Source organism: Microcaecilia unicolor, chromosome 7 (genome assembly GCF_901765095.1).
Source record: "Microcaecilia unicolor chromosome 7, aMicUni1.1, whole genome shotgun sequence".
Taxonomy (NCBI): Eukaryota; Metazoa; Chordata; class Amphibia; order Gymnophiona; family Siphonopidae; genus Microcaecilia; species Microcaecilia unicolor.
This window is the reverse complement of record NC_044037.1, coordinates 230,824,468-230,850,376: the sequence shown is the minus strand read 5'-3', so window position 1 is coordinate 230,850,376 and position 25,909 is coordinate 230,824,468. Positions and strand designations below refer to the sequence as shown.

The following is a 25,909-nucleotide window of genomic DNA, read 5'->3' as shown; positions in this document are numbered from 1 at the left end:
CCTTCTAATAAATTATAAATACATATTATAATGTCACATATTCACTTCATTTTTTGTTTTTGTTTTACTATTTAGTCTTCATGTTGTCTTTGGTCAAGTCATCTCTGGACAAGGAGTCATTAAGGAGATAGAGAATCAGAAAACAGATGCATCCAGTAAACCATATGCTGAAGTTCGTGTGTTGAACTGTGGAGAATTGATTCCGAAATCCAGAGGTGAAGTTCCAGTACATAACTTCCATTGTGCCAAAAGAGCAACTGTGTGTTCAGATCCTTGCTTGTCCTTTATCATAGAAACTAGTATAAAAGGCCCGTTTCGGTAGGCAATGAAATGGGCACTAGCAAGGTAATCCCTCCCCTCCCTTCCGAGTTCCAGACCCCCCTCCCCAGATCCCTCCCTCCCTTCCTTCCTTTCCTTTCCTTCCGTCTGTGAGTTCCAGACCCCCCTCCCTCCCTCCCTTCTGAGTTCCAGACCCTCCCTCCCTCCCAGTTCAAGGCCCCCTCACGCCCCTCCCACCGAGTTCCAGACTCCCCCCTCCATCCGATTTCAACACCCCCCTCCACGTTACTGACCCCTGGACCTCCGTGCTGCGACCCTCTCGACCCCCCCTTCCCGCAGAAAACCCTCCCCCACCGTCGTCGCGTACCTGTGCTGAAGACAGCCAAAGTTCTCATCTCGTCTGCGCCGGTGATGCTTGTTGAATGATCATCTGTTCAAGCTTCTGTGCGTGCGTCTGAAGTCAGACGCACGCACAGAAACTTGAACAGATGATCATACATCAAGCAACGCCCCGGCGCAGCCGAGAAGAGAAGTTTGGTTGTCGTCAGCACAGGAACGCGGCGGGGGAGGGTTTTTGGCGGAAAGGGGGGGGGTCGAGAGGGTCGCGGCAGGGGGGTCCAGGGGTCAGTTTCGCGGAGGGGGAGTTGAACTCGGTGGGAGGGGCATGAGGGGGCCTTGAACGGGATGGGAGGGAGGGAGTGACGTGGGTGGGGTGGGGGTGTTGATCTTCAGGTGTGGGGGGGTGCTTTGGTGATGCGCCGGGGGGGGGGGTTCTGTGTTGCCCCGCTGCCTGTCACGTGCTCAGAAGTGGCAGGGAGCGGCGCAATGACAGCTGATTCCCAGGCATGGGGAAGAGTAGGCCCCTTGCCTTGGAATCAGCTAGTGACGTTACTGACGTCAGTGTGTTCTAAGCTGCCTAGCAGACCACTTCCGAGGGATCCACGGTCCCAGACAGGTTAGAACGTTGGAGGTGAGTATTATTATATAGGATATCTAGGCCTGATATTCAAAGCAAGTTTTGCATTTACTGGCTAGTATAAAACACGTACAGTGGTGGAAATAAGTATTTGATCCCTTGCTGATTTTGTAAGTTTGCCCACTGACAAAGACATGAGCAGCCCATAATTGAAGGGTAGGTTATTGATAACAGTGAGAGATAGCACATCACAAATTAAATCCGGAAAATCACATTGTGGAAAGTATATGAATTTATTTGCATTCTGCAGAGGGAAATAAGTATTTAATCCCTCTGGCAAACAAGACCTAATACTTGGTGGCAAAACCCTTGTTGGCAAGCACAGCGGTCAGACGTCTTCTGTAGTTGATGATGAGGTTTGCACACATGTCAGGAGGAATTTTGGTCCACTCCTCTTTGCAGATCATCTCTAAATCATTAAGAGTTCTGGGCTGTCGCTTGGCAACTCGCAGCTTCAGCTCCCTCCATAAGTTTTCAATGGGATTAAGGTCTGGTGACTGGCTAGGCCACTCCATGACCCTAATGTGCTTCTTCCTGAGCCACTCCTTTGTTGCCTTGGCTGTATGTTTTGGGTCATTGTCGTGCTGGAAGACCCAGCCACGACCCATTTTTAAGGCCCTGGCGGAGGGAAGGAGGTTGTCACTCAGAATTGTACGGTACATGGCCCCATCCATTCTCCCATTGATGCGGTGAAGTAGTCCTGTGCCCTTAGCAGAGAAACACCCCCAAAACATAACATTTCCACCTCCATGCTTGACAGTGGGGACGGTGTTCTTTGGGTCATAGGCAGCATTTCTCTTCCTCCAAACACGACGAGTTGAGTTCATGCCAAAGAGCTCAATTTTTGTCTCATCTGACCACAGCACCTTCTCCCAATCACTCTCGGCATCATCCAGGTGTTCACTGGCAAACTTCAGACGGGCCGTCACATGTGCCTTCCGGAGCAGGGGAACCTTGCGGGCACTGCAGGATTGCAATCCGTTATGTCGTAATGTGTTACCAATGGTTTTCGTGGTGACAGTGGTCCCAGCTGCCTTGAGATCATTGACAAGTTCCCCCCTTGTAGTTGTAGGCTGATTTCTAACCTTCCTCATGATCAAGGATACCCCACGAGGTGAGATTTTGCGTGGAGCCCCAGATCTTTGTCGATTGACAGTCATTTTGTACTTCTTCCATTTTCTTACTATGGCACCAACAGTTGTCTCCTTCTCGCCCAGCGTCTTACTGATGGTTTTGTAGCCCATTCCAGCCTTGTGCAGGTGTATGATCTTGTCCCTGACATCCTTAGACAGCTCCTTGCTCTTGGCCATTTTGTAGAGGTTAGAGTCTGACTGATTCACTGAGTCTGTGGACAGGTGTCTTTCATACAGGTGACCATTGCCGACAGCTGTCTGTCATGCAGGTAACGAGTTGATTTGGAGCATCTACCTGGTCTGTAGGGGCCAGATCTCTTACTGGTTGGTGGGGGATCAAATACTTATTTCCCTCTGCAGAATGCAAATAAATTCATATACTTTCCACAATGTGATTTTCCGGATTTAATTTGTGATGTGCTATCTCTCACTGTTACCAATAACCTACCCTTCAATTATGGGCTGCTCATGTCTTTGTCAGTGGGCAAACTTACAAAATCAGCAAGGGATCAAATACTTATTTCCACCACTGTAACTTGCTTAGCCCTTACTTATTGGGTTGTTTATATATAAAACTGGACATTTTTAAAAGTTTAATAAGAGGTCTTTATTAAGCTTCAGAACGCACTTACAGTACTTAAGCAAGCAAAAACAGGAATATACTCGAGTATAAATTGAATTTACAGCTTTCCCTCCCCCCAAAAGGGGGGGGAAAAACCTGTTAACTTGAGATATATACTGCCGGGTTTATATTCAAGGGAATGAGAGCAAGCTTGGTTTAATTCCTCAGATCCATCCACATTTCCCCTCCCCCCCCCCCATTGATCGGCACTTCTCTCATCCACACACACACTCTCTCTCTCTCTCCCCCCCCCCCCCCCCCCCCCCCCCAATGACTAGCACTTCTCTTATCCACACACATCCTTCCCCCAATGACCGGCATTGTTTTTATCTGTCTTTCAAGGATGACACTGACACCAGTGCTATATGCTGAACTGGAGTCTCAGAGTGGGAGTCAGCAGGCCTTGAGCATGCGCAGATGCTCAAGGCCTTCCATCACCAGTCCAGCGCATAGCATTGGTGTTAGCGTTAGCCAGAAAGACAGGTGAAAGAAATATCAGACATTGGGGGGGGGGGGGGGGGGAATCACTGGGGAAGGGGGGGGGTTGGAGGAGATAAATGCCAATCATTTTGCAGAGAGACTCGAATATAAGCTGAGATCACCAATTTTTTTTTTTTTGGGAGGGGGGGAGCAAAGAATCTTGGTTTATATTTGAGTATATGTTTTAACAAGACAATGTTATATAAAGAATGTAAGATAAACCCAACCTTATTGAACCGATATATTTTAACAATATTTCTTATTTTAGAAAAATAAAATAATGGGGGAAAATAATTATTTATATAAAAAAGAAAAAGGAGAAGGAAGGGGATTAACCTCTAATACCAAAGCAGACCTCCAGTAATAAGCCTTAAAAAGGCCCCCCTCAGAGCCTCAAATTTGTTTCCGTTTCCCAACAGTGTTACGCCTAATTACAGTTCACTTTTCCATTTTATAAATATAATACAACTTAGCCCACCATTTAAACAATGAGGATACTCCCAGATCTTTCCAAGCTGCTGCCAGGTTCATCCAAAATGGTCTGAGTCTTAAGAAACCCTGGAATATTCCTGTTGAATTAAAAAAAGAGAATTCTATGGTCTTTTCAGTTCTATAATCCAAGGGATCTGAAATTGGATGCTTTTCCAGAAAGCCCTAGCTTTTGGACACGTCCACCATACATGCTTCAGGGTACCCCTAGATACACATCCCTGCCAGCAAACTGAAGGCACCTGAGGATACCAGCAGTTAATTCGATCCAGAGTTAAATACCACTGTTCAGCTTGGAAAAGGATGGCTGAGGTCTGCAAAATTCTGAGTGGTGTAGAACGAGTAGAAGTGAACCTATCTTTTACTCGTTCTAAAAGTACAAAGACTAGGGGACACTCAGTGAAGTTACATGGAAATACTTTAAAACAAATAGGAAGAAATATATTTTCACTTAACGAATAGTTAAGCTCTGGAACTCTTTACCGGAGGATGTAGGTAACAGCAGTTAGCATATCTGGGTTTAAAAAAGGTTTGGACAATTTCCTGGAGGAAAAGTCCATCGTCTGCTATTGAGACAGACATGGGGAAGCTACTCTTGCCCTAGGATTGGTAGGATGGAATGTTGGTACTATTTAGGTTTCTGCCAGGTACTTGTGTGACCTGTCTTGGAAACAGGATACTGGGGTAGATAGGCCATTGGGCTGACCCAGTACGGCTGTTCTTATGATGTAGGATCTTTAAATTATTTTCACTGACATTCAGAGCAATTGCAGTTGTAGCCAGTGATTTTTCCAGTGCGTGCAAGCCGGAATTCCACAGGACGCAGAGGGAAATGGTCGATAGTAGCACATTTTCGGATTTGACGCAGCATCCAAATATATCAGGATCTTTAAGCTGTCCAGCGGTTTGATGCAGGAGAGCGCAGGAACGGGCTCTATTTTTGGGGGCTGAGTGGCAGTGAGGGGCAGCCTTTGATCACACGTGGGGCACAGCCACCATTTTACGGCCTCAGGGCCTGACAAAGCATTCAGCTGCATCAGGATTTTTGTTTTCTCCAGAGTTTATACTGCTCTTACACCGGTTCTATTTGCTGAAGCAGAGACAATCAGATTTGCTGTAAGGTGCTTCAGTTTTCTCCCCCCGCTGCTCCTCCAGCAACCTAAGAGATCTTGTTTAGACTTCCAGGAGTGGGCAGCTAAGGCTGTTCCTGCTTCTCCCTCCTCATCTGATGAGGCTTCGGTCTATTCAATGGAGCCAACGTTGAAGGAGCCCAGTAGAGGAGGGAGACTTCACTCCTGAAGAGGGGGATGATCCAAAAGTACTAACTTTCTTTTATAAAGAGGAGCTTAGTACTCTTATTTCTGAGGCACTGGCAGTTCTTTCCATGGAGGAGCCTTCTGCTTCGGCATCAGGAGTTCCATCTTAGTCGATCATGACCTGGGGGGGGGGGGGGGGGGCTTAGAGTTTCTTCTGAGGCCTTCCCAATACAACCAGACATTCAGGACCTGATTACAGAGAATGGGTCAGACGATACACAAGAACTGAGAATGGGAAAAGCTATGACTCACCTCTACCCGTTCAGGAGGAGAAAAATAAATTGCAGCTTCCTAGGATGGACTCTTTTGTTACGGAGGTGGCTAAAAAGACCACCTTGCAACTGGAAGGGGACATGGCCCTAGAGGACCTGCAGGATAGGAAGCTAGAAGGCTCACTGAAACAAGCCTTTGAAGCGGCCTCTTTGGGCCATCAAGTGACAGTGTGCAGCTCGTTCGTGTCATGCTGAAAGTGACATCAGTAGTCAGCAACACAAGACGGGCGCTATAACACCCAGCTGGAAGCTGGGTTGGCCTCCTTAGCGGATGCTGTTTATTGCATATTACAGGTTACTTCCCGCAGTATGTCCTTTTCTGTCAATGCACGTCAGCAACTCTGGTTGTGGCATTGGGCAGCGGATACATCATCAAATTCACTTCTAGTTAACCTGCCCTTTCAGGGCACGTGGCTGTTTGGAGAAGATCTCAGTAACTTGGTGAAAGAACTGGGGAAAATTAAGCCACAAAGGTTGCCGGAGGATAAGCCAAAAGCCTTTAGTCATCCGTCTTTGGCTGTCACGGCACGTCAGCAACAGTTGTGGCTTTTGGCAGCAGATGCATTGTCAAAGTCACTTCAAGTTAACCTGCCCTTTCGGGGCAAGTGGGGCTGTTTAGAGAAGATCTCGGTGAAAGAACTGGGGAAAATTAAGCCACAAAGGTTGCCACAGGATAAGACAAAAGCCTCTAGTCATCCATCTTCAGGGGTCTCTTGATTTTCAGACAACAGGTGGTACTGACCTGGTTGTCAGCAATATGGTCAGACATCTCACTTTTCAGGCATGCCAGTCTTCCTTTCGTGAGGAGAGGACATTCTCCTCTCAGTCAGCTAGAGAGCCCAATACTTCCAGAGCTTCACAATAATGTGAGGCTGGCCCACTCTTCTCGTCCTCCGGTGGGAGGATGTCTTCAGGAGTTTTGGGGGAGGGGGGAGTAGGCCAAAATCACATCAGAACCAGTGGGTTCTGGATATTCATATGGAAGGTTACAAGTTAGAGTTCTGCTGCCCAGTCGCTCCTCTCTTCTTGCAGTCTCTTTGTCAGAAGCAAACCAAGGCGGTCGAGGTTTAGGCCATTGTCGATTCCTTGCTTTCACTCCGAGCCATTGTTCCAGTTCCCCAGGCCGAACAGGAACAAGGCACATGCTCATCTACTTAGTTCTACCAATGAAGTAGATGAACAATGGTTTAGACATTTGAGATCAAGACCGGACGAAAGGAAGGCACTTTTCATCCGGTCTTAGATCTCAAATGTCTAAACCGTTGCCTTTGAGTGTCCTGCTTTCACGTGAAATCAGAGCAATTATAGCCTCAGTTCAATCAGGAGAATTTCTCACCGTCCTTATTCTCAAGAGGTGTACTTGCATATACCCATATGTCCGCTGCATCAGAGGTTTCTATGTTGTGCGGTACTGGGCCATCATTTCCAGTTCAAGACTTTGCCCTTCAGTCTCACCACAGCTCCAAGAAAGTTTACAAGATTATGGTGGTGATGGCGTCTTTTCTTCGGTGCCAGAGAATCAGAGTTCACCCATATGTCAACAACTTGCTATTTTGTGAGTCATTCAGTTTGGATAGTGTGGCAGCGACAGTCAAAGTTGTACATTTTCTGCAGTCTTTGGGTTGGGTGATTTCAAGAACTACTACTACTACTAATAATCATTTCTGTAATGCTACTAGATGTACACAGAGCTGTACACATTATATGCAGGTACTTTCTCTGGCCCTAGATGACTAGCAATCTAAGTTTTGGTACCTGGGGCAGTGGAGGGTTAAGTGATTTGTCCAGTGTCACAAGAAGCTGCAGTGGGAATCAAACCCAGGTTGCCATGATCAAAGCCCACTGTACTAACCATTAGGCCAGAATAACTCCATCGCAGATGGTGGGGTATCAAAGTTGTTCTGTTCGACACAGCATAGGAGAGAATCTTCCACATGGAGCACAGGAGGTTGGAGCTGGTTCACAGATTCATCATATCAATCAAGGCAGGCCCAGGATCTGGGACTAGGTCGAGGTTCTGGGGTCAATGACAGAGGCAATGGAAGTGGTGCCATGGGCAAGGGCTCATATGCGGCCATTACAGGAATCTCTTCTCAATGACTGGTCTCCAGTATCACAGAAGTACTGCTTTCATCTTCCTTGCAGGCTGATTGCCAGACGGAGTATGCTGTGGTGGTTGTCACTCAAAAATTTGGCAGTCGGAGCTCCCTTACTGATAACAATGTGAGGTGATGACAGTGGACGCCAGCAAGTCGGGTTGGGGAGCTGATTACAAATTCCCATCTGGCACATGTTACTTGGATGAAACAGGAGTCTCGGTGGTCAGTAAATCGCTTGGAGCTCAGAGCAGTATAGAATGTCTTACGCAACTTCACTTCCTTTCTGTCGGGGGCCCCGTTCGAGTTTTCTCTCACAATGTGACATCAATGACACAAGCAAGGCGGGACCCGCAGTCATCCAGTGGCGGTGAAGGTGGCCCCCCTCATGAGTTGGACAGAGAAAAATCTTCTGTGCATCTCTGCAGCTCACATCACAGATGCCTTGAATGTGGAGGTGGACTTTCTGAGCAGGCACTCTTTGGACCCAGGAAAGTGGAAACTATCCAGCCAAGGGTTTCAGCTGATGGGGGTTCTCTTAATCTAGACTTGATCGCGATGAAAAGGAATGCCAAAAGTGCTCAAGTTCTTCAGCCATTGGAAAGAACCAGCCTCAATGGGGATTGATGCCCTACTGTAGCTCTGGCTGGATACACATCTACTGTATGTCTTCCCTTGTTGGTCATTGGTAGACTGCATGTTGAAAAGGATTGCGTTGCACCGGTGTTGAATAATTTTTGTAGCCCCGGCTGGCTTTCGCAGGTACACGGTCTACGTAAGTACATAAGTATTGCCATACTGGGACAGACAGGTCCATCAAGCCCAGCATCCTGTTTCCAACAGTGGCCAATCCAGGTCACAAATACCCTGACAAGATCCCCAAAAAGTACAAAACATTTTATGCTGTTTATCCCAGAAATAAGCAGTGGATTTTTCCCAAGTCCATTTTAATAATGGTCTATGGACTTTTCCTTTAGGAAGCTGTCCAAACCTTTTTTAAACCCCGCTAAGCTATCCGCCTTTACCACATTCTCTGGCTACGAATTCCAGAGTTTAATTATATGTTGAGTGAAGAAATACTTTCTCCAATTCATTTTAAATTTACTACTTTGTAGCTTCATTGCATGCCCCCTAGTCCTAGTATTTTTGGAAAGAGTAAACAGACGCTTTATGTCTACCCAGTCCACTCCACTCATTATTTTATAGACCTCTGTCATATCTCCCCTCAGCTGTCTTTTCTCCAAGCTGAAGAGCCCTAGCCACTTTAGCCTTTCCTCATAGGGAAGTAGTCCCATCCCCTTTATCATTTTCATCGCTCTTTTCTGCACCTTTTCTAATTTCACTATTTTTTTTTTGAGATGCGGTGTCCAGAATTGAACACAATATTCAAGGTGCGGTCGCACCACGCAGCGATACAAAGACATTACAAAGCGATACAAAGGAGTGGAGGAGTAGCCTAGTGGTTAGTGCAGTGGACTTTGATCCTGGGGACCTGAGTTCGATTCCCACTGCAGCTCCCTGTGACTCTGGGCAAGTCACTTAACCCTCCATCGCCCCTGGTACAAAATAAGTACCTGAATATATGTAAACCCCTTTGAATGTAGTTGCAAAAACCTCAGAAAGGCAGTATATCAAGTCCCATTTCCATTATAACATTAAGGTCCGGTGCTCATGGAGTATCCACACCCCTTGGTCTTATGGCTTGGCCATTGAAAGGGCTTGGTTGAGACAAAAAAGGTTATTCTAATTCAGTCATTACTACCTTGCTTCAGGCTCGGAAATGCAATATGTCCATGGTATATGCAAGGTTGTGGAGGACGTTTGAGCACTGATGTTGTGAGTGTGGACTGTTTCCCTTCTCTGCTCAGGTCTCCTAGCGTTTCTCCAAGCAGGTCTTTAAAAAATACTAGCATTTGGTTCTCTAAAAGTTCATGTTGCAGCTTTGGCCTGTTTCAGGGGCTGACTTAAGAAGACATCTCTTGCAGTTTACCTGGATATCATTTTATTCTTGTGGGGTGGGGGCCGCTTGCAGCCTCCCGTTTTTTACACCATGTCTCTTATGGAACCTTAATTTCATGCTCTTCAGAAGCCTCCTTTTGAGCTACTCCGGAAGGCCGCCTTGAAAGAGCTTACGCTAAAGACAGCATTCTTGGTGGCTGTTGTGTCGGCACATAGGGGTTTTGGAGATTCAGATTCTCTTGTCAGGATGCTTTTCGGAGGCAGGGGTCACCCTGCTGAAGGTTTCTTCCGACAGTGTTATCAGCATTTCATCTCAACCAATGTGTGGAGCTTCCGTTCTTTCACACAGAGGACAAAGTGGCTGAGTATTCTTCCTTGCAGACTTCTTGATGTAGAGTCCTCATTAGATATCTAGAAGTCATGAAAGAATTTCGCAAATGGGATAGACTGTGCTTTTTGCTAAGCAGAGGCTTGGCCTCTTGGCTTCCAATTAGAGAGCTGCATGGGAACGGGGATAGCGGGAATCCCACGGGGATCCCCTCCAGGTCTGCGGGAATCCCACGGGGATCCCCTCCAGGTCTGCGGGGATCCCACGGGGATCCCCTCCAGGTCCACTGGGATCCCGCTAGAATGGACCAGGGTTCACAGGGGTCCTGTGAGGTTCCTGTGGAACCATTAAATCGAACCAAGCTTTACCTTCCCTCCCCCGCACATACCTCAAGTCAACCTGGTGGTCTAATGGCTTGCTTTGGGGTAGGAAAGTTCCCCACTCTTCCTGTCTTCTGCTGCTGCTGCTGCTGCCACTTGTTTAAAATGGCTGCTGCTTGAAGTCTCGGCAGCCATTTTAAACAAGCAGCATCAGCGAGAGGATCTGCGGCAGCGGGCAGGAAAGTGTGGGGATCTTTCCTACCCCAAAGCAAACCACCAGGAAGACTTGAGATATGTGCGGGGAGGGCACCCAGGGCTGGAGGAGAGGTGGATGCGGTCGTGTAAGAGGGTGGGAGAGAGGGGGCTGTAAAAAGGGTGGGAGTGTGGGTGCAGGGAGAAGGGAAAAAAATTGGTAAGGGGCAAGGAGGTTAGATTGAGAACACTACTACTTAGTATTTCTATAGCGCCGCCAGGGTTACGCAGCGCTGTACAAGTTTAAACATGGGGAGGACAGTCCCTGCTCAAGAGAGCTTACAATCTAAAGGTAACAAACTAAGTAGTCAGTGTAGGTATCATGAATGGGGAAGGTGGTTATGCGCCAAAAGCAAGGGAGAAGAGATGGGCTTTGAGTAAGGACTTGAAAACGGGCAGGGAGGGCGCATGGCGTATGGGCTCGGGAAGTCTGTTCCAGGCATAAGGTGCTGTGAGGCAGAAGGGGCAGTGGTGGAGAAGGGTACAGATAGGAGTGATTTGTCCTGAGAGCGGAGGTTACGGGTGGGAACATACGGGGAGAGGAGGGTAGAGAGGTAATGGGGGGCTGCAGATTGAGTGCACTTGAAGGGTCAATAGGAGAATCTTGAATTGTATACGGTAGCGGATCGGGAGCCAGTGAAGCGACTTGAGGAGAGGGGTGATATGAGAGTATCGGTTCACGCGGTAGATAAGACGTGCGGCGGAATTTTGGATAGATTGAAGGGGGGATTGGTGGCTAAGCGGGAGACCAGCGAGGAGAAGGTTGCAATAGTCAAGACGAGAGGTAACGAGCGAGTGGACGAGGGTTTGGGTGGTCTGTTCAGAGAGGAATGGGCGAATTTTGCTAATATTATAGAGGAAGAAGCGACAGGTCTTGGCTGTCTGTTGGATATGGGCAGAGAAGGAGTGGGAGGAGTCGAAAATGACTCCGAGATTGCGGGCTGAAGAGACGGGGAGGATGAGGGCGTTGTCAACAGAGACGGAAAGTGGGGGAAGAGGAGAGGAGGGTTTGGGTGGAAAGACAAGGAGCTCAGTCTTTGCCATGTTCAATTTCAGATGCCGGTTGGACATCCAGGCAGCGATGTCTGAGAGGCAGGCCGAAACTTTGGCCTGGGTTTCGATTGTGATGTCGGGAGTGGAGAGGTAAAGCTGGGTGTCATCGGCATAGAGATGGTAATGGAAACCATGTGATGAGATCAGCGAACCCAGGGAAGAGGTGTATATCGAGAAAAGAAGCGGTCCAAGGACAGATCCTTGAGGAACCCCAACAGAGAGCGGGACGGGGGTGGAAGAAGAGCCATTAGAAAATATTCTGAAGGTGCGTTGGGAAAGATACAAGGAGAACCAGGAGAGGACGGAGCCCTGGAACCCGAATGAGGACAGTGTGTCAAGAAGTAAATTATGATTGACGGTGTCGAAGGCGGCAGATAGGTCGAGGAGGATGAGGATGGAATAGTGACCTTTGGATTTGGCCAGGAACAGGTCATTGCAGACTTTGGAGAGTGCTGTTTCTGTCGAGTGTAGTGGGCGAAAGCCGGATTGAAGCGGATCAAGGACGGCCTGGGAGGAGAGGAAATCAAGGCAGCAGCTGTGGACAGCGCGTTCAAGTAATTTGGAGAGGAAGGGTAGAAGGGAGATGGGGCGGTAGTTGGAGGGACAGGTGGGGTCAAGTGAAGGTTTTTTGAGAAGTGGTGTGACTACAGCGTGCTTGAAGGTGTCAGGGACAGTAGCAGTGGAGAGAGAGAGGTTGAGGATGTGACAGATTGAGGGGTTAACTGTAGGGGAGATGTTGGTAAGCAGATTGGTGGGAATGGGGTCAGAGGAACAGGTGGTGCACTTAGAGGAAGAAAGAAGGCGAGCAGAGATGGTATGAGGCTATCTAGCCCAATGGGTTGAAGCCAGTAGGCAAAGATTGCCACCACACTGGTTCACCCAAACCAATAGCAAATGCTATTGAAAACAATAGCGAAAGATTATTAGAAATAAGGGACTTCCTGTGCATTATCCATCTATAAAAAGTCAAAAACTGTTCCAGTTGGATGGGCAGTGCCTTAAAAGGTGCAGAACAGTGTGTGTGTGTGTATATATATATATATATATATATATATATATATATATATATATATATATATATATATATATATATATATATATATATATATATATATCTGTGTGTGTGTATTTTTTCAATTTATTTGTACTTATTTGACAGCTTTTTAATTTATTGGAAAGCTTCCCACATGTAGATACAAATATCATCAAAAACTGAATGTCGCTAAAACAGCTTCAAAATTTATTGTAGCTGGTAGAAACAGCACTAATAAAGGCTATATTTTGTGCTCATTTTTCTACACTGTTCTATACAATACAGTAATACATGGTCAAATTTCAGTGAGAATAACCTGTTTACTGATGGGTTCATCTTAACTGTTGTAATCTGTCTTGGGAAGCCTGGTGTTATAAAGATTGGAAGTGAAATTAAACTCTCCTTTCATTGGGGCACATTGAATCGCATCTTCATCTCATCTCGTTTGTTCAAATGGATTATTCTGTTTTGAGCATGTTTCAGGGACAAGTGGCTTTCATAAGTCAAAATAATAAAAATAAATATTTCAATCAGATCTCTTTCTTGGTGGGAGGGGGGAGCAAGGTGACTGGTGCGGTGCAGCAGGGGCTCGGATGGAGGAGACTACTTGCGGCAGGGACGGGCGGAGACAGGTTAGATGCTCCACAGGGATGGATTAGATTCCTGTCCCCATGTATGTCTACTTCCAAGCCCACAATTTATAGATGGCTGAAGGAGACTATCGTGTCGGCTTATTTGTTTGTGGGGAAGCAGGCTCCCCAGGCCTTGTGGGCTCATTCTACAAGGTGTACAGTGACATCCTGAGGGCAGACTACCTTACTGTCTCCGGGGAATGTTTGCAAGGGGGCGATGTGGTAAATGCTGAATTCCCTTGCCAAGCACTACAGGGTGGTCCATTGCGGCACACTCAGAAGCCAGTTTTGTGGCTTCAATCCTCAGGGCAACAGCGCTAGGATCCTACCCACTCTAGGTATTGCTTTTAAACATCCCATAGGTTCTGGAATAGTGGGAAGCTACGTAAGAGAGGGAGAAATTAGGTCTTACCTGATAATTTTCTTTCCATTAGTCCTTTCCACTATTCCACAGGCCCGCTTGAGGTTTCTGAGGTAATGTGTCAAATAACGACTGTCACCTTTTATGTTGGGTCCTGCATATCTCTTTCTGTACAAGTTGTCCAGACATGAGAGAGGTCCACGCGTTTGCTCATCTGGTTAGTGTTAGCTTGGTTAGTTGTTAAGGTTGTTGTGTTTGTTCTGAGTTGCTCCTTACCGTATGTCTGTGTAAATACTGAGGTCCTGCACTGGATGCCTAGAGATATATGTCTCAGCTCAGTTTTTAGTTTTCTATCGTCACCTGCTAGTTGATGGACACAACTATCCCAAGGGTTCTAGAATACTGTGAAGAACTAGTGGAAAGAAAATTATCAGGTAAAACCTTATTTCTCCTTACCTTCTTTTAGAGGGTACACTTTTAGTTTCTTTATTCTTTCTGAATAGTAGTAGAACGATAAATACATAATTCATTGCTCGGACTGCATGATAAAACCAACACACAACTGGATCTAGGTAATGTGAACCAAAAAAAACTTCAAAGCTTTGGTGCTAGAGGCTTCTCCCCATATCAGTTTCATATTGCAGCATAATCTGTGATTGTACTTGTCTTGTGATATGACGAAGAAAAAAGGCAAATGGTTCACAAGGGGGGAAAGTGAGCAGACCAGTTGACAATATACTGTTGGCTGAAAGAGAGAAACATTTTTACTAGCTGTGGTGCAGATTTTTATGGTTCACCATCTAGTGATTTCGGCACCTAACCCTTACCGTTCAGAGAATCCAGACTGCCCCAATTTGACTGCCCCTATCGGACCGACCGTTCACTTGTCTATTAGATTGTAAGCTCTTTGAGCAGGGACTGTCTCTCTTTGTTAAATTGTACAGCGCTGCGTAACCCTAGTAGCGCTCTAGAAATGTTTAGTAGTAGTATTTTAGGCCCCTGACACATCCCAGAAGGGCAAAACTTAGCTGTTGGGCGCAGTTTTTATCACTCTGCTGCTGCTGTTCAATAAAATTGCTTCTTTGAACTGTGTTTTGGACTATTTAGTGCTTGTGATATGACATACTGTAGAAGCTGGGTCTTGATGACTGTATAGGTTTCCGATATCCCCTCCTGCTTGGAATAGTGTTCTTATGGGGGAGGTCTGGTTCAGAGTATTACTCTAAGGATATAGCTAGATTTATAGGCTTTTATCTTTGTCATACCAGTATATAAGTTCTAATACATATTTATTGAAATAATAAAAGAAGAAAAATAATTTTGTAAATTCTTTGAAGCCAAAATATTCTGTTTGCTCAATTCGTATTATCTGGTGTAAGTAAAGATAGATTTTCCCTGTTTTATTTTTGCTGTCTTTCAATAAGCCCTTTGATTTGGACAGCGTATGAGATCCTACCTGTCAGAGGGGAGGAAAAAGAACTGATTGTGAAACAAAATATATGGAAGTCTTTCTTTTCTGTATTTTGGTTTCATAACAATTGGTTTGTGTACAACATTATGTAGTAGTGTTAAATGCTTTAACTATGTAGGTTTATGTTGAGTAATACTTCTCTCTGAGGCAAGCAGGATATATAGTCCTCATGCATGAGTGGCATCCAGTGGAGCTCAGTTTAGAGAAAAAGTAAACGAAGCTTTCTAAGCTACCAGAGCTTTCTAGAGCAGTGGTCCCCAATCCTGTCCTGAGGAGCCCTGCTAGTAGTGGTCTCGGGATATCTGCAATAAATATGCATGAAATAGATTTGAATGCTCTGTCTCGTTGCATGAAAACTTTCATTCTTTATATTTAAGGCTGAAACTCTGAAAACCTGACCGGCTGAGAATCACCAGTTATTTATTTACATCCCGCACCGTCTCCATAGCACCGAACTGTTATTTCATCTTCTAAGTTTGATTTTTATTGTGGCAGTGGTGTGCATCCAGTAGCATATTAGTCACCAGGTGTACGCATATGTTACAGAATAGTAGCAGCTAATGCGTGTCAGAGATGCCAGTAATTGTCAGTTGAACATGTAAATGCCAGGCACTATTCTATAATGTATGCACCAAAGTCGCTTGGTGCATACCTGTAAGAAGGCATAAACATGGGTGGAGCATGGGCAGGCCGTAGTCATGGTGCCAAGTGACATGTGTAACTTAGAATACTATCAGTTGTACATGTTGCATGGCACACTTAGGTGTGCAGCATACACCAGCCATTGATGTCACCTATGTGTGAGAAATAAATATTTTGCTGTCTTCAGAGAACACTTGTTAAGGCAAACAACTCTTCCTTTTTTTTTGGAGAGGGTAAATGTGGGCCGATGCGTTAGATTATAAAAAAGTTTAAAATGAGAGGTAACTGATACTGCATGAAAAATATATTAATAAAATAAATTATGTTGCAGAGTTAGGACACTGATGGCTCAACATTTTTTTTTTGTCTAAAGCTAAAAAAGAAGAAAAAAAGAAACACAAATCTTCATCCTCATCCAGTGACTCTGAGAGTTCCAGCGACTCAGAGTCTTCCTCTGAGTCCTCAGCAGATTCTCAAAGTGGAGGGGAAGCCAAGTCAAAGAAGAAAAAGAAGAAACATAAAAAAAATTCCAAAAAACAGAAGAAAGAAAAGAAAAAAAGAAAGAAAAACAAAAAGAAGTATGTTACAGATTTCAGCCACTGTGTTATTTAGTTTTCCTTCTGACAAATTGTTGTGACTGGTGTGGTGATTCACCACCACCTTTTAGGGCCGAGATGAAAGATACCCAAACCACAGGCCTAGACCTAAAGGAGGAGGAGAGGTTTCAGACTTGGTGGTTTTTAGTGGAGATTCAGATGCATAGGTCCCAATTATGTCATATGTGCTGAACTGCTGCTTTAAAAAATGTGCAAGTAAATTTGTTTTGTTTTTTATTTCTACCCTCCACCTTCCCCATCCATTTATGTCTCTTTCTTAGCAGCAGTGACTGCTGTTTAAAGATGAAGTTCCTTTGCTTGTGTAGAGTTGTTTCTTAATGAAAGAAGTTTCCAGCACCTAGAAGGTGAAATTTATTTTTCCTGTTAATTTCCTTTCCTTGTGTTCACCTAGACCAGTTCTCTACCTCTATCTGCTGGTTGGGGGATATAACCAATGGGTTATATCCCCCAACCAGCAGATAGAGGTAGAGAAAGAACAGATAGTTCCAGTGACTTCACTAGTATGCAAGTGCAGCCTAAGTCCCAGTAAATCACAAGGATACTTTGACTTTTGTGTAAACCACACTCAAACTTACAATATCAGACTACAGAGAAAGGAAACTCCAATGAGACCAAAGCCCAGGCCCACCGCAGCCAGAAATGAATAGCGGGGCACTCCCCAATCCCCCATCTTCAGAGGTGGAATGGTGGGGTAGACTGGTCTACCCAGGCTCATGTGACGGAAATTAACAGGTAAGAGAACATTTCACCTTCCTTATCGTCCCGCTAGACCAGCCCATACCAGTGGGGTGTATCAAATGTCAGACATCAGGATAAAAGGAAGACAGTGTTCCCTGCAGCACTGCTCTGCCAGAGTCGCTATAGCTGCTGGCCCATAGATTCAACTTGTAGAGCTTCACAAAGGAATGAAGTGGGGGGGGGGGGGGTCTACGTCTCAGCTCGATAAATGTCTTCTGAGGAGACTGCTCAAGCTTCTGCCCATGACATTTATTTTATTTATTAAAAAATTTATAGACCGCACTATCGTAGAATTCTAGACAGTTTCCAAGAAAACGTACATGACCTGGGTCCTAGTGGAAAAAGCCTATAGGCCAACCAGAAGGACCTTATTTGCCAAAATATAGGCTGCCTCACTGGCAGTCTTGATCCAATGGGCAATCAGCACCTTAGATGCCGCCGCCTCTCCTTTGCACAGCCCATGAAACAAGGTAAAGAGACGGTTTGACTTCCTGAAGTCATTAGTGCTTGTGAGGTACTTCAACAAGACTCTCTTCATGTCCGGTTTGTGTAGCGCATGATCCACTCCTTCCTAGATCCTCGTGAGAATGCAGGCAGTGAAACCACCTGGTTCAGAGAAAAACCTTCAGAAGGAAGAAGGGCACCATATGCAGACAGAGTCATTGAAAAAGGACTAAAAGGGATCTGGACATGAAAGGGCCTGGTGCTCCAAGATGTAGTAAGCCAAACAGATAGCAACCAGAAAGATAGGTCCTTAAGTGATGCCTTCACTACCATTCTCAGGTGGGCAAAGCTGTTTGAACCCCTGTAAAAGCCAGACAATATCTGGTAAACCTGTCAAGAAACTGCCGTTCCCCCCCCCCCCCCAAATGAGGACCCCAAAAGCAGGCTAGTACTGCCACCTGAACACTGAGGAAATTCAGGGCTATCCTGAAGGAAAGAAAGAGTTGCTGGAACATCAGCCTTCCATAGGGCGAGCATTTTCTTCCAAACCCTAACTTAAGCCAAGGAAGTAGAGGGTTTCTAAATTCAGAACAGTGTCTCAACCATCTGCACTGGATAAACATTTACTTCAAACACTACCTTTTAAGGGCTAGGCCGTAAGTTGAAAGGAATCCAAATTTTCCATGATACCTGGCCCCTGGTGTAACAGCCTGTGCCCTCTTGGAAGAGGATGCCCCAACAGCAGCTGGATAGGATCTGCATACCTCAGCCAGACTGGAACCATGAGGATTACTTGGGGTGGGGGGCTGGCGTTTGGTCCATTGCAGTGCATGCAAGCCGGGAATTACACAGGACTTGGGGGAAGCGGTTGGCAGCAGCACATCTTCAGCTTTAGCGTACCATCCAAACATGCTGAGGACTTCGGGCTCTCCAGCAAGGCCAATGCGCAGTTTAATTCAGGAGAGCACGGGGACAAGCGCCAATTTGTCGGGCCGACTATCAGTGAGGAACAGCCTCTGTCTGATCATGAGTGGAGCACAGCTGCCATTTTACAACCTCAAGGCCTGACAGAGCATTTAGCTGCATCAGGATCTTTGTTTTCTCTGGAATTTATATTGCTCTTACACCAGACCTATTTACTCATAAGACATTTTTTTTATCCTCATCTGACCACTCCTGGAGGTCTCTCTCTGCTTCTCACTCCTTATCTGATGTGATCTTGGTCTATTCAGAGGAGCCATTATTGAAGGAGACAGTAGAGAAGGAAGATGATCTGAAAGTACAGAGGTTGTTTCATAAAAAGGAGCTCAATACTCTTATTTCTGAGCATTGGTAGTGCTTTCCATTGGGGAGCCTCCTTCTTCAGTATCAGGAGTTCCATCTTCGTTGATCATGAGCGGGCTTAGAGGTCCTTTGAAGATCTCCAGCCATTCAAGACCTGATTAGAGCAGAATGGGTCTCACTGGATGTGGGGCTGAGAGTGGGAAGAGCTATGGCTCGCCTCTACCTGTTGGTTCAAAGATGAGCGACCAAAATGATAAAGGAGATGGAATACCTCTCCTATGAGGAAAGGCTAAAGAGGTTAAGGCTCTTCAGCTTGGAAAAGAGATGGATGAGGGGGAGATATGATTGAGGTCTCCAATGTAGAATGAGTAGAAGTAAATTTATTTTTTACTTTTTCCAAAAGTACAATGACTAGGGGACACTCTAGGAACTTACATGGAAATACTTCTAAAACAAATAGGAGGAAATATTTTTTTCACTCAACAAATAGTTAAATTCTGGAACTCTTTGCCAGAGGTTGTGGTAACAGCAGTTAGTGTATCTGAGTTTAAAAAAGGTTTGGACAAGTTCCTGGAGGAAAACTCCATAGTCTGTTAGTGAGACAGACATGGGAAGCAACTGCTTGCCCTGGGATTTGTAGTATGGAGTGTTGCCACGATTTGGGTTTCTGCCAGGTACTTGTGACCAGGCTTGGCCACTGTTGGAAACAGGCTACTGGACTAGATGGACCATTGGTCTGACCCAGTATGGCTACTGTAATGTTCCAGAGAAGAAAGAGAAATGGCAGCTTCCCAGGGTGGACTCCCTTGTTACAGCGGTGACTAAGAAGATCACCTTGCCATTGAAGGGGGCATTGCCCTAAATGGCTTACAGGATAGGAAGCTAAAAGGCTCCCTGAAGCAAGCTTGTGAAGTGGCCTCTTTGGGCCTTCAAGCAATAGTGTGCAGCTCGTTTGTGGCTAGAGCATGCCTGAAGTGGCAGCAGCAGTCTGCATCACAAGATCAGTGCTATAACGCCCAGCTAGAATCAAGGTTGATCTACTTGGTAGTTGCTGTTTATGACATGTTGTGGGTTATGACACACAGTATGTCTGGTTGTGGCATTGGACAGCAGATGCAGCATCAAAGTCATTTCTAGTTAAACTGCCCTTTTGGGGCAAGTGGCTATTTGGAGAAGATCTCAGTAACTTGGTGAAAGAACTGGGGGAAACTAAGCCACAGTGGTTGCTGGAGGGTAAGCCGAATGCCTCTGGTAGTCTGTCTTCAGGGGGCTCTCGATCTCAAAACTGTACAGAAAAAACACACTGTCTCATCATCTCATCACAATATAATACATAGAATCCCACAAGCATCAACACCCCAGGATACACCCTCCCAATCTCAGACAGCCTAAAAATCTTCTGAGTTACAATCGACCGAAAGCTATCACTAGAGTCCCAAGTGAAATCCACCATAAAGAAAATGTTTTTCTCAATGGGGAAACTCAAACGTGTGAAACCATTCTACCCGAGGGAAATATTTTGTGGCCTGATACAGTTAATGGTACTAAGCCACGTAGATTACGGTAATGGAATCTATGCAGGATGCAAAGATCAAATCATAAAGAAACCTCAGACCGCCCAAAACACAGCAGCCAGGCTTATATTTGGAAAACACGTTTTGACAGTGCCAAACCACTCCAATAAAAGCTTCATTGGCTACCAATAAAAGAACGTATCACTTTCAAAATCTGCACGACTATTCATAAAATTATTTACGGCGAAGCACCGGGTTACATGACAGACCTCATTGACCTGCCACCCAGGAACACCACAAAATCCGCATGATCATACCTAAACCTCCATTACCCAAGCAACAAGGGACTCCAATACAAATCCACCTATGCATCCAGTTTTTCCTACTTAGGCGCACAACTGTGGAACGCACTGCCAAAAGCAGTAAAAACTACGCTCGACCACCTAAATTTCCGGAAAGCACTATAGACAGAACTGTTCAAAAGAGCATACCCCACCGACCAAACATAAAATACCTGGACACTTATGACACAATGGAACCAAAGACCGTATTGGGCATTACCTGACCCTTCCTACCCTCTCCCTCTCTAAGCTCCCCCCAACTCTGCCTACCACACATGTACCTCATTCTACCACAAAACTGCCTTGAATTAATCCACACCGTGTATTTGTTCAGACCGGAATCGGCTAACGCCATTAATGGTAATATGTAAGCCACATTGAGCCTGCAAAAAGGTGGGAAAATATGGGATACAAATGTAACAAATAAATAAAATTTGAGACAGCAGATGAAACCGGTCTGGTCGTCAGCAGTATGGTCATGAGTCCCACTTTCAGGTATGCCAGTCTGTCTTTCTTGAGGACAGGAAGTCCTCCTTTTAGTCTCCTAGAGCTTCTAATGCCTCCAGAGCTACGCAGTGATGCAAGACTGGTCCACCTTCTCTTCCGCCGGTGGGAGGACATCTTCATGAATTTCAGGAGGTGTGAACCAAAATCATGTCAGACCAGTGGGTTCTGGATATTCATACAGAAGGTTACAAGTTGGAGCTCTCATTCTCAGTCACTCCTTTCTTCTTGAAGTCACCTTGTTGAAAGGGAACCAAAGTGGTCGAAGTTCTATTGTCAGGCTATTGTCGATTAGTTGCTGGCGCTCCAGGCTGAACAGGGATAAGGCAGATACTCCGTCTACTTCATTGTCCCAAAAAGGAAGGCACCTTTCGTCTAGTCTTAGATGTCAAATGTCTAAACTATTGCCTCCGAGTGTCCCGCTTTCGCATGGAAACACTAAGAGAAGTTATAGCCTTGGTTCAAGTGGGAGAATTTCTCACCATCCTCGATCTGAAGGAGGCATGCTTGCATATACCCATATTGCCGCCCCTTATTACGTTTCTACGTTTCGCAGGTTCTGGGCCATCGCTTCCAGTTCAGGGCCTTGCCCTTCGGTCTTGCCACTGCACTAAGAATGTTTACCAAGTTATGGTGGTGGTTGCAGCCTTTTTTCAGCACCAGAGAATCAAAGTTCACCCATATCGCTACAACTGGCTCATTCGTGTGTTGTCTGTTTAGACAGTGTGGCAGCAACGACAGTCAGAGTTGTACATCATCTGCAGTCATTGGGTTGGGTGATCAATTTTGAGAAAAGCAGACTGACTCCATCACAGACATTGGAGTATCTGGTTGTTCTATTCAACATTGCAAGGGAGAGGATCTTCCTCACTGAACACAAGAGGTCGAAGCTGGTTCAACAAATTCATCTTCTAAGTCAAGATAGGCCCAGGGTCTGGGATCACATCCAGTTTCTGAGGTCAGTGAGTACGGCGATGGAAATGATGCCATGAGCAAGGGCTCATATGCTGCCAGAGCAAGGGCTCACATGCAGCTATTGCAGGAATCTCTTCTCAGTTGCTGGTCTCCTGTGTAATAGAAGTATGACTTTCATCTTCCTTGGATGCTGACTGCCAGACTGAGTATGCTGTGGTGGTTGTCACCTAGGAATTTGATGGTGGGAGCTCTCTGATAACATAATGGGAGGTGGTGACAATGGATGCCAGCAAGTCAGGTTAAGGAGCTCAATACAAGTTCATTCTGGCACAGGGCGCCAGGAACAGGAATTTCAGTGGTCGATAAATTGCCAGGAACTCAGGGCAGTGCAAATGTCTTACACATCTTCGCTCCCTTTCTGACAGTGGCCCTGGACCAAGTTTTTTCTGGCAATGAGACAGCAGTAGTTTATATCAGCATGGAAGCTGGGACCCACAGCTATTCGGTGGTGGTGGAGGTGGCCTCCCTCATGAGTTGGGCAGAGAAAAATCCCTGCTTCTCAGCAGCTCACATCGCTAGGTACTTGAATGTGGAGATGAACTTTCTGAGCAGGTACTCCTTGGATACGGAAGAATGGGAACTATCCAGCTAGGGTTTTCAGCTGATAGTGGACTGAAGGGGCTCTCCGTTTCTGGATTTGATGCTGACAAAAATGAATGCCAAAGTGCCCAATTTCATCAGCCGTTGGGAAAGAACCGGGCTCATTGGAGATCGATGCTCTAGTGCAGGCCTGTCCGGAGACACATGTACTGTAGGCTGCATATTGAAAAGGATTGCATTGCACCAGGGTCGAATAATTCTCGTAGCCCCTGATTGACCATGGAGGCCGTGGTATGCGGACCTGATTCAACAGCTCGACGGTGATCCTCTCTGGCTTCTGCATGTACATGGCCTACTTGAAACAAGTACATATAAGTACATAAGTATTGCCATACTGGGAAAGACCAAAGGTCCATCAAGCCCGGCATCTTGTTTCCAACAGTGGCCAATCTAGGTCACAGATACCCGGCAAGATCCCAAAAATGTACAAAACATTTTATACTGCTTATCCCAGAAATATTGGATTTTCCCCAAGTCCATTTAATAATGGTCTATGGACTTTTCCTTTAGGAAGCCGTCCAAACCTTTTTTAAACTCTGCTAAGCTAATTGCCTTTACCACATTCTCTGGCAACGAATTCTAGAGTTTAATTACACGTTGAGTGGAGAAAATATTTCTCCGATTTGTTTTAAATTTACTACATTGTAGCTTCATCGCATGCCCCCTAGTCCTAGTATTTTTGGAAAGCGTGAACAGACGCTTCACATCTACCCGTTCAACTCCACTCATTATTTTATAGACCTCCATCATATCTCCCCTCAGCCGCCTTTTCTCCAAGCTGAAGAGCCCTAGCCACTTTAGCCTTTCCTCATAGGGAAGTCGTCCCATCCCCTTTATCATTTTCGTCGTCCTTCTCTGTACCTTTTCTAATTCCACTATATCTTTTTTGAGATGTGGCGACCAGAATTGAACACAGTATTCGAGGTGCGGTCGCACCATGGAGCAATACAAAGGCATTATAACATCCTCATTTTAGTTTTCCATTCCTTTCCTAATAATACCTAACATTCTATTTGCTTTCTTAGCCGCAGCAGCACACTGAGCAGAAGGTTTCAATGTATCATGACCGACATCACCTAGATACCTTTCTTGGTCCGTGACTCCTAACGTGGAACCTTGCATGACATAGCTATAATTCGGGTTCGTCTTTCCCACATGCATCACTTTGCACTTGCTCACATTAAACGTCATCTGCCATTTAGACGTCCAGTCTCCCAGTCTCGTAAGGTCCGCTTGTAATTTTTCACAATCCTCCCGCGATTTAACGACTTTGAATAACTTTTTGTCATCAGCAAATTTAATTACCTCACTAGTTACTCCCATCTCTAGGTCATTTATAAATAGGTTAAAAAGCAGCGGTCCCAGCACAGAGCCCTGGGGAACCCCACTAACTACCCTTCTCCATTGAGAATACTGACCATTTAACCCTACGCTCTGTTTTCTATCTTTTAACCAGTTCTTAATCCACAATAGAACCACTACCTCCTTTCCCATGACTCTCCAATTTCCTCTGGAGTCTTTCATGAGGTACACGAATGAGTTTGCAATTGCAAATTGGACAGACTGTGCTTTTTGGATGGGTGGGGTGAAACGTTCAAAAGCCAGTTTTGCAGCTTCGGTCCTCAGGGCAGCCGCGCCAGGATCCCACCCACTCTAGAGATTAGTGGGAAGCTATGTAATGGAGGGAGAAGTTAGGTCTTACCTGATCATTTTCTTTCCATTAGTCCTTCCCACTATTCGAGAGGTCCTTTCAAGGTTTATGAGATGTTTAGTCGGTGCGAAGTAATGGTTCAAATAACAACTGTCACCTTGCATGGTGCTTCCTGCATATCTTTTGTTCTCTGCAAGTTGTCTAGAGATGAGAGAGTTCTATACATGTTTGCTCGTCTGGTTAATGTTAGGTTAGTGAGTTTAAGGTTGTTGTGTTTATTCTGAGTTTCTCCATACTGCTTGTCTACGTAATTACTGAGGAGCTGGACTGGATGCCAAGAGAGATGTCTCTGGAAACAACTATCCCACAAGTTTTGGAATTGTGGGAAGGGCTAATTTCTTCTTCTGCGTCTCAATCTTAGAAACTCTCTCGGGAGTCAGGAAGATCCACCCCAGGAGTATTGCAAACACACCCCCAAGTACGTGGGACGGTTTGAGGTGACAGTTCAAATAGTTGATAACTCAGCCCAAGCTCTTCAGCAGCTAGTTCACATAGGATGTTGCCTCCCGGGAGTCCTCCTCCAAATCAGCTCAAATCAGCCAGTCATCCAAAGCAGCGACTACCACCATAAGCTTGGAAAAGCTCCAAGGCACTGTGGCCAGTCCGAACGGCAGAGCCTAAAGTGTCTGCCCAAGACGCAGAATCTCAAGAACAGCCTGTGGTCCAGGCAAATGAGATTATGGAAGTAAGCCTCAGAAATGTCCAGAGGGGGGAAGAAATTCTCCCAGGTGTACTGATGTCTTCACTGAGTGGATTGAAATCCAGATTGGGATGGAAGGACACCCCCCCTTCCTTGGGGACTACAAAATGAATAGAGTAGCAACCTCATCCCTGCTCCACTTTCTGTACCTCCTTCATTACCCCCAACTGAATGATGCGAGCCAGTGTGTACTCCATTGCTCTGTACTCGGTGAGGGTAGCCTCAGGGGGTGACCTTAAAGGTGTCAGAAACTGGTTCAGGCACACTCAGTCGCAGCACACCTATGATGTGGCTTGCGAGGATCTCCTAGCCCTGCCAGCTGAAAATTCCCAGTACCTCTCCTTCCTGCATTCCTTTTAAATAGCAGATCTTCGCTGGCAACGAGCAGCAACTGATTCACACTGCTTGCACCACCCCCACAGGCTTACCTCTGATGTGCTCCTGCCTGTGCAGAAACAGGAAGTTGCATAAAAAGGAAGGCTGTGGTGCCAGTGCAAGCAGTGTGTATCGGTCACTGCATGCTGCTAGCAAAGATCTGCTGTTTAAAAGATATTCAGGGGAGGGGTGGTTTGAGAGACTGGATGGCCTGCGGGCAGGCAGGAGAGACTGAATTGCCTGTGGGGCGGATGCTGGATTCTTCTGCCTACCCAAAATTGTGTGTCTGGTTACACCCCTGCTGGGGTCGCACATTCCATGACACAACCATCATGAACCATCTCCAGGACCCACTGGTCCAAAGTGACAAGGGTCCACTTCCAGACAAAAAA

At 45.8% G+C, this 25,909-nt stretch overlaps 1 protein-coding gene across 1 annotated transcript in view; it reads left to right on the top strand.

Moving 5' to 3' along the window:
- The window catches only part of PPIG (peptidylprolyl isomerase G), a 168,009-nt gene that overhangs the window by 52,379 nt on the left and 89,721 nt on the right, over positions 1–25,909 (top strand). The window contains exons 8-9 of the mRNA XM_030208759.1: positions 76–215; positions 16,088–16,292. Of these exons, the coding sequence (XP_030064619.1) occupies positions 76–215; positions 16,088–16,292 (345 nt within the window). The remainder of the gene's footprint in view (positions 1–75; positions 216–16,087; positions 16,293–25,909) is intronic.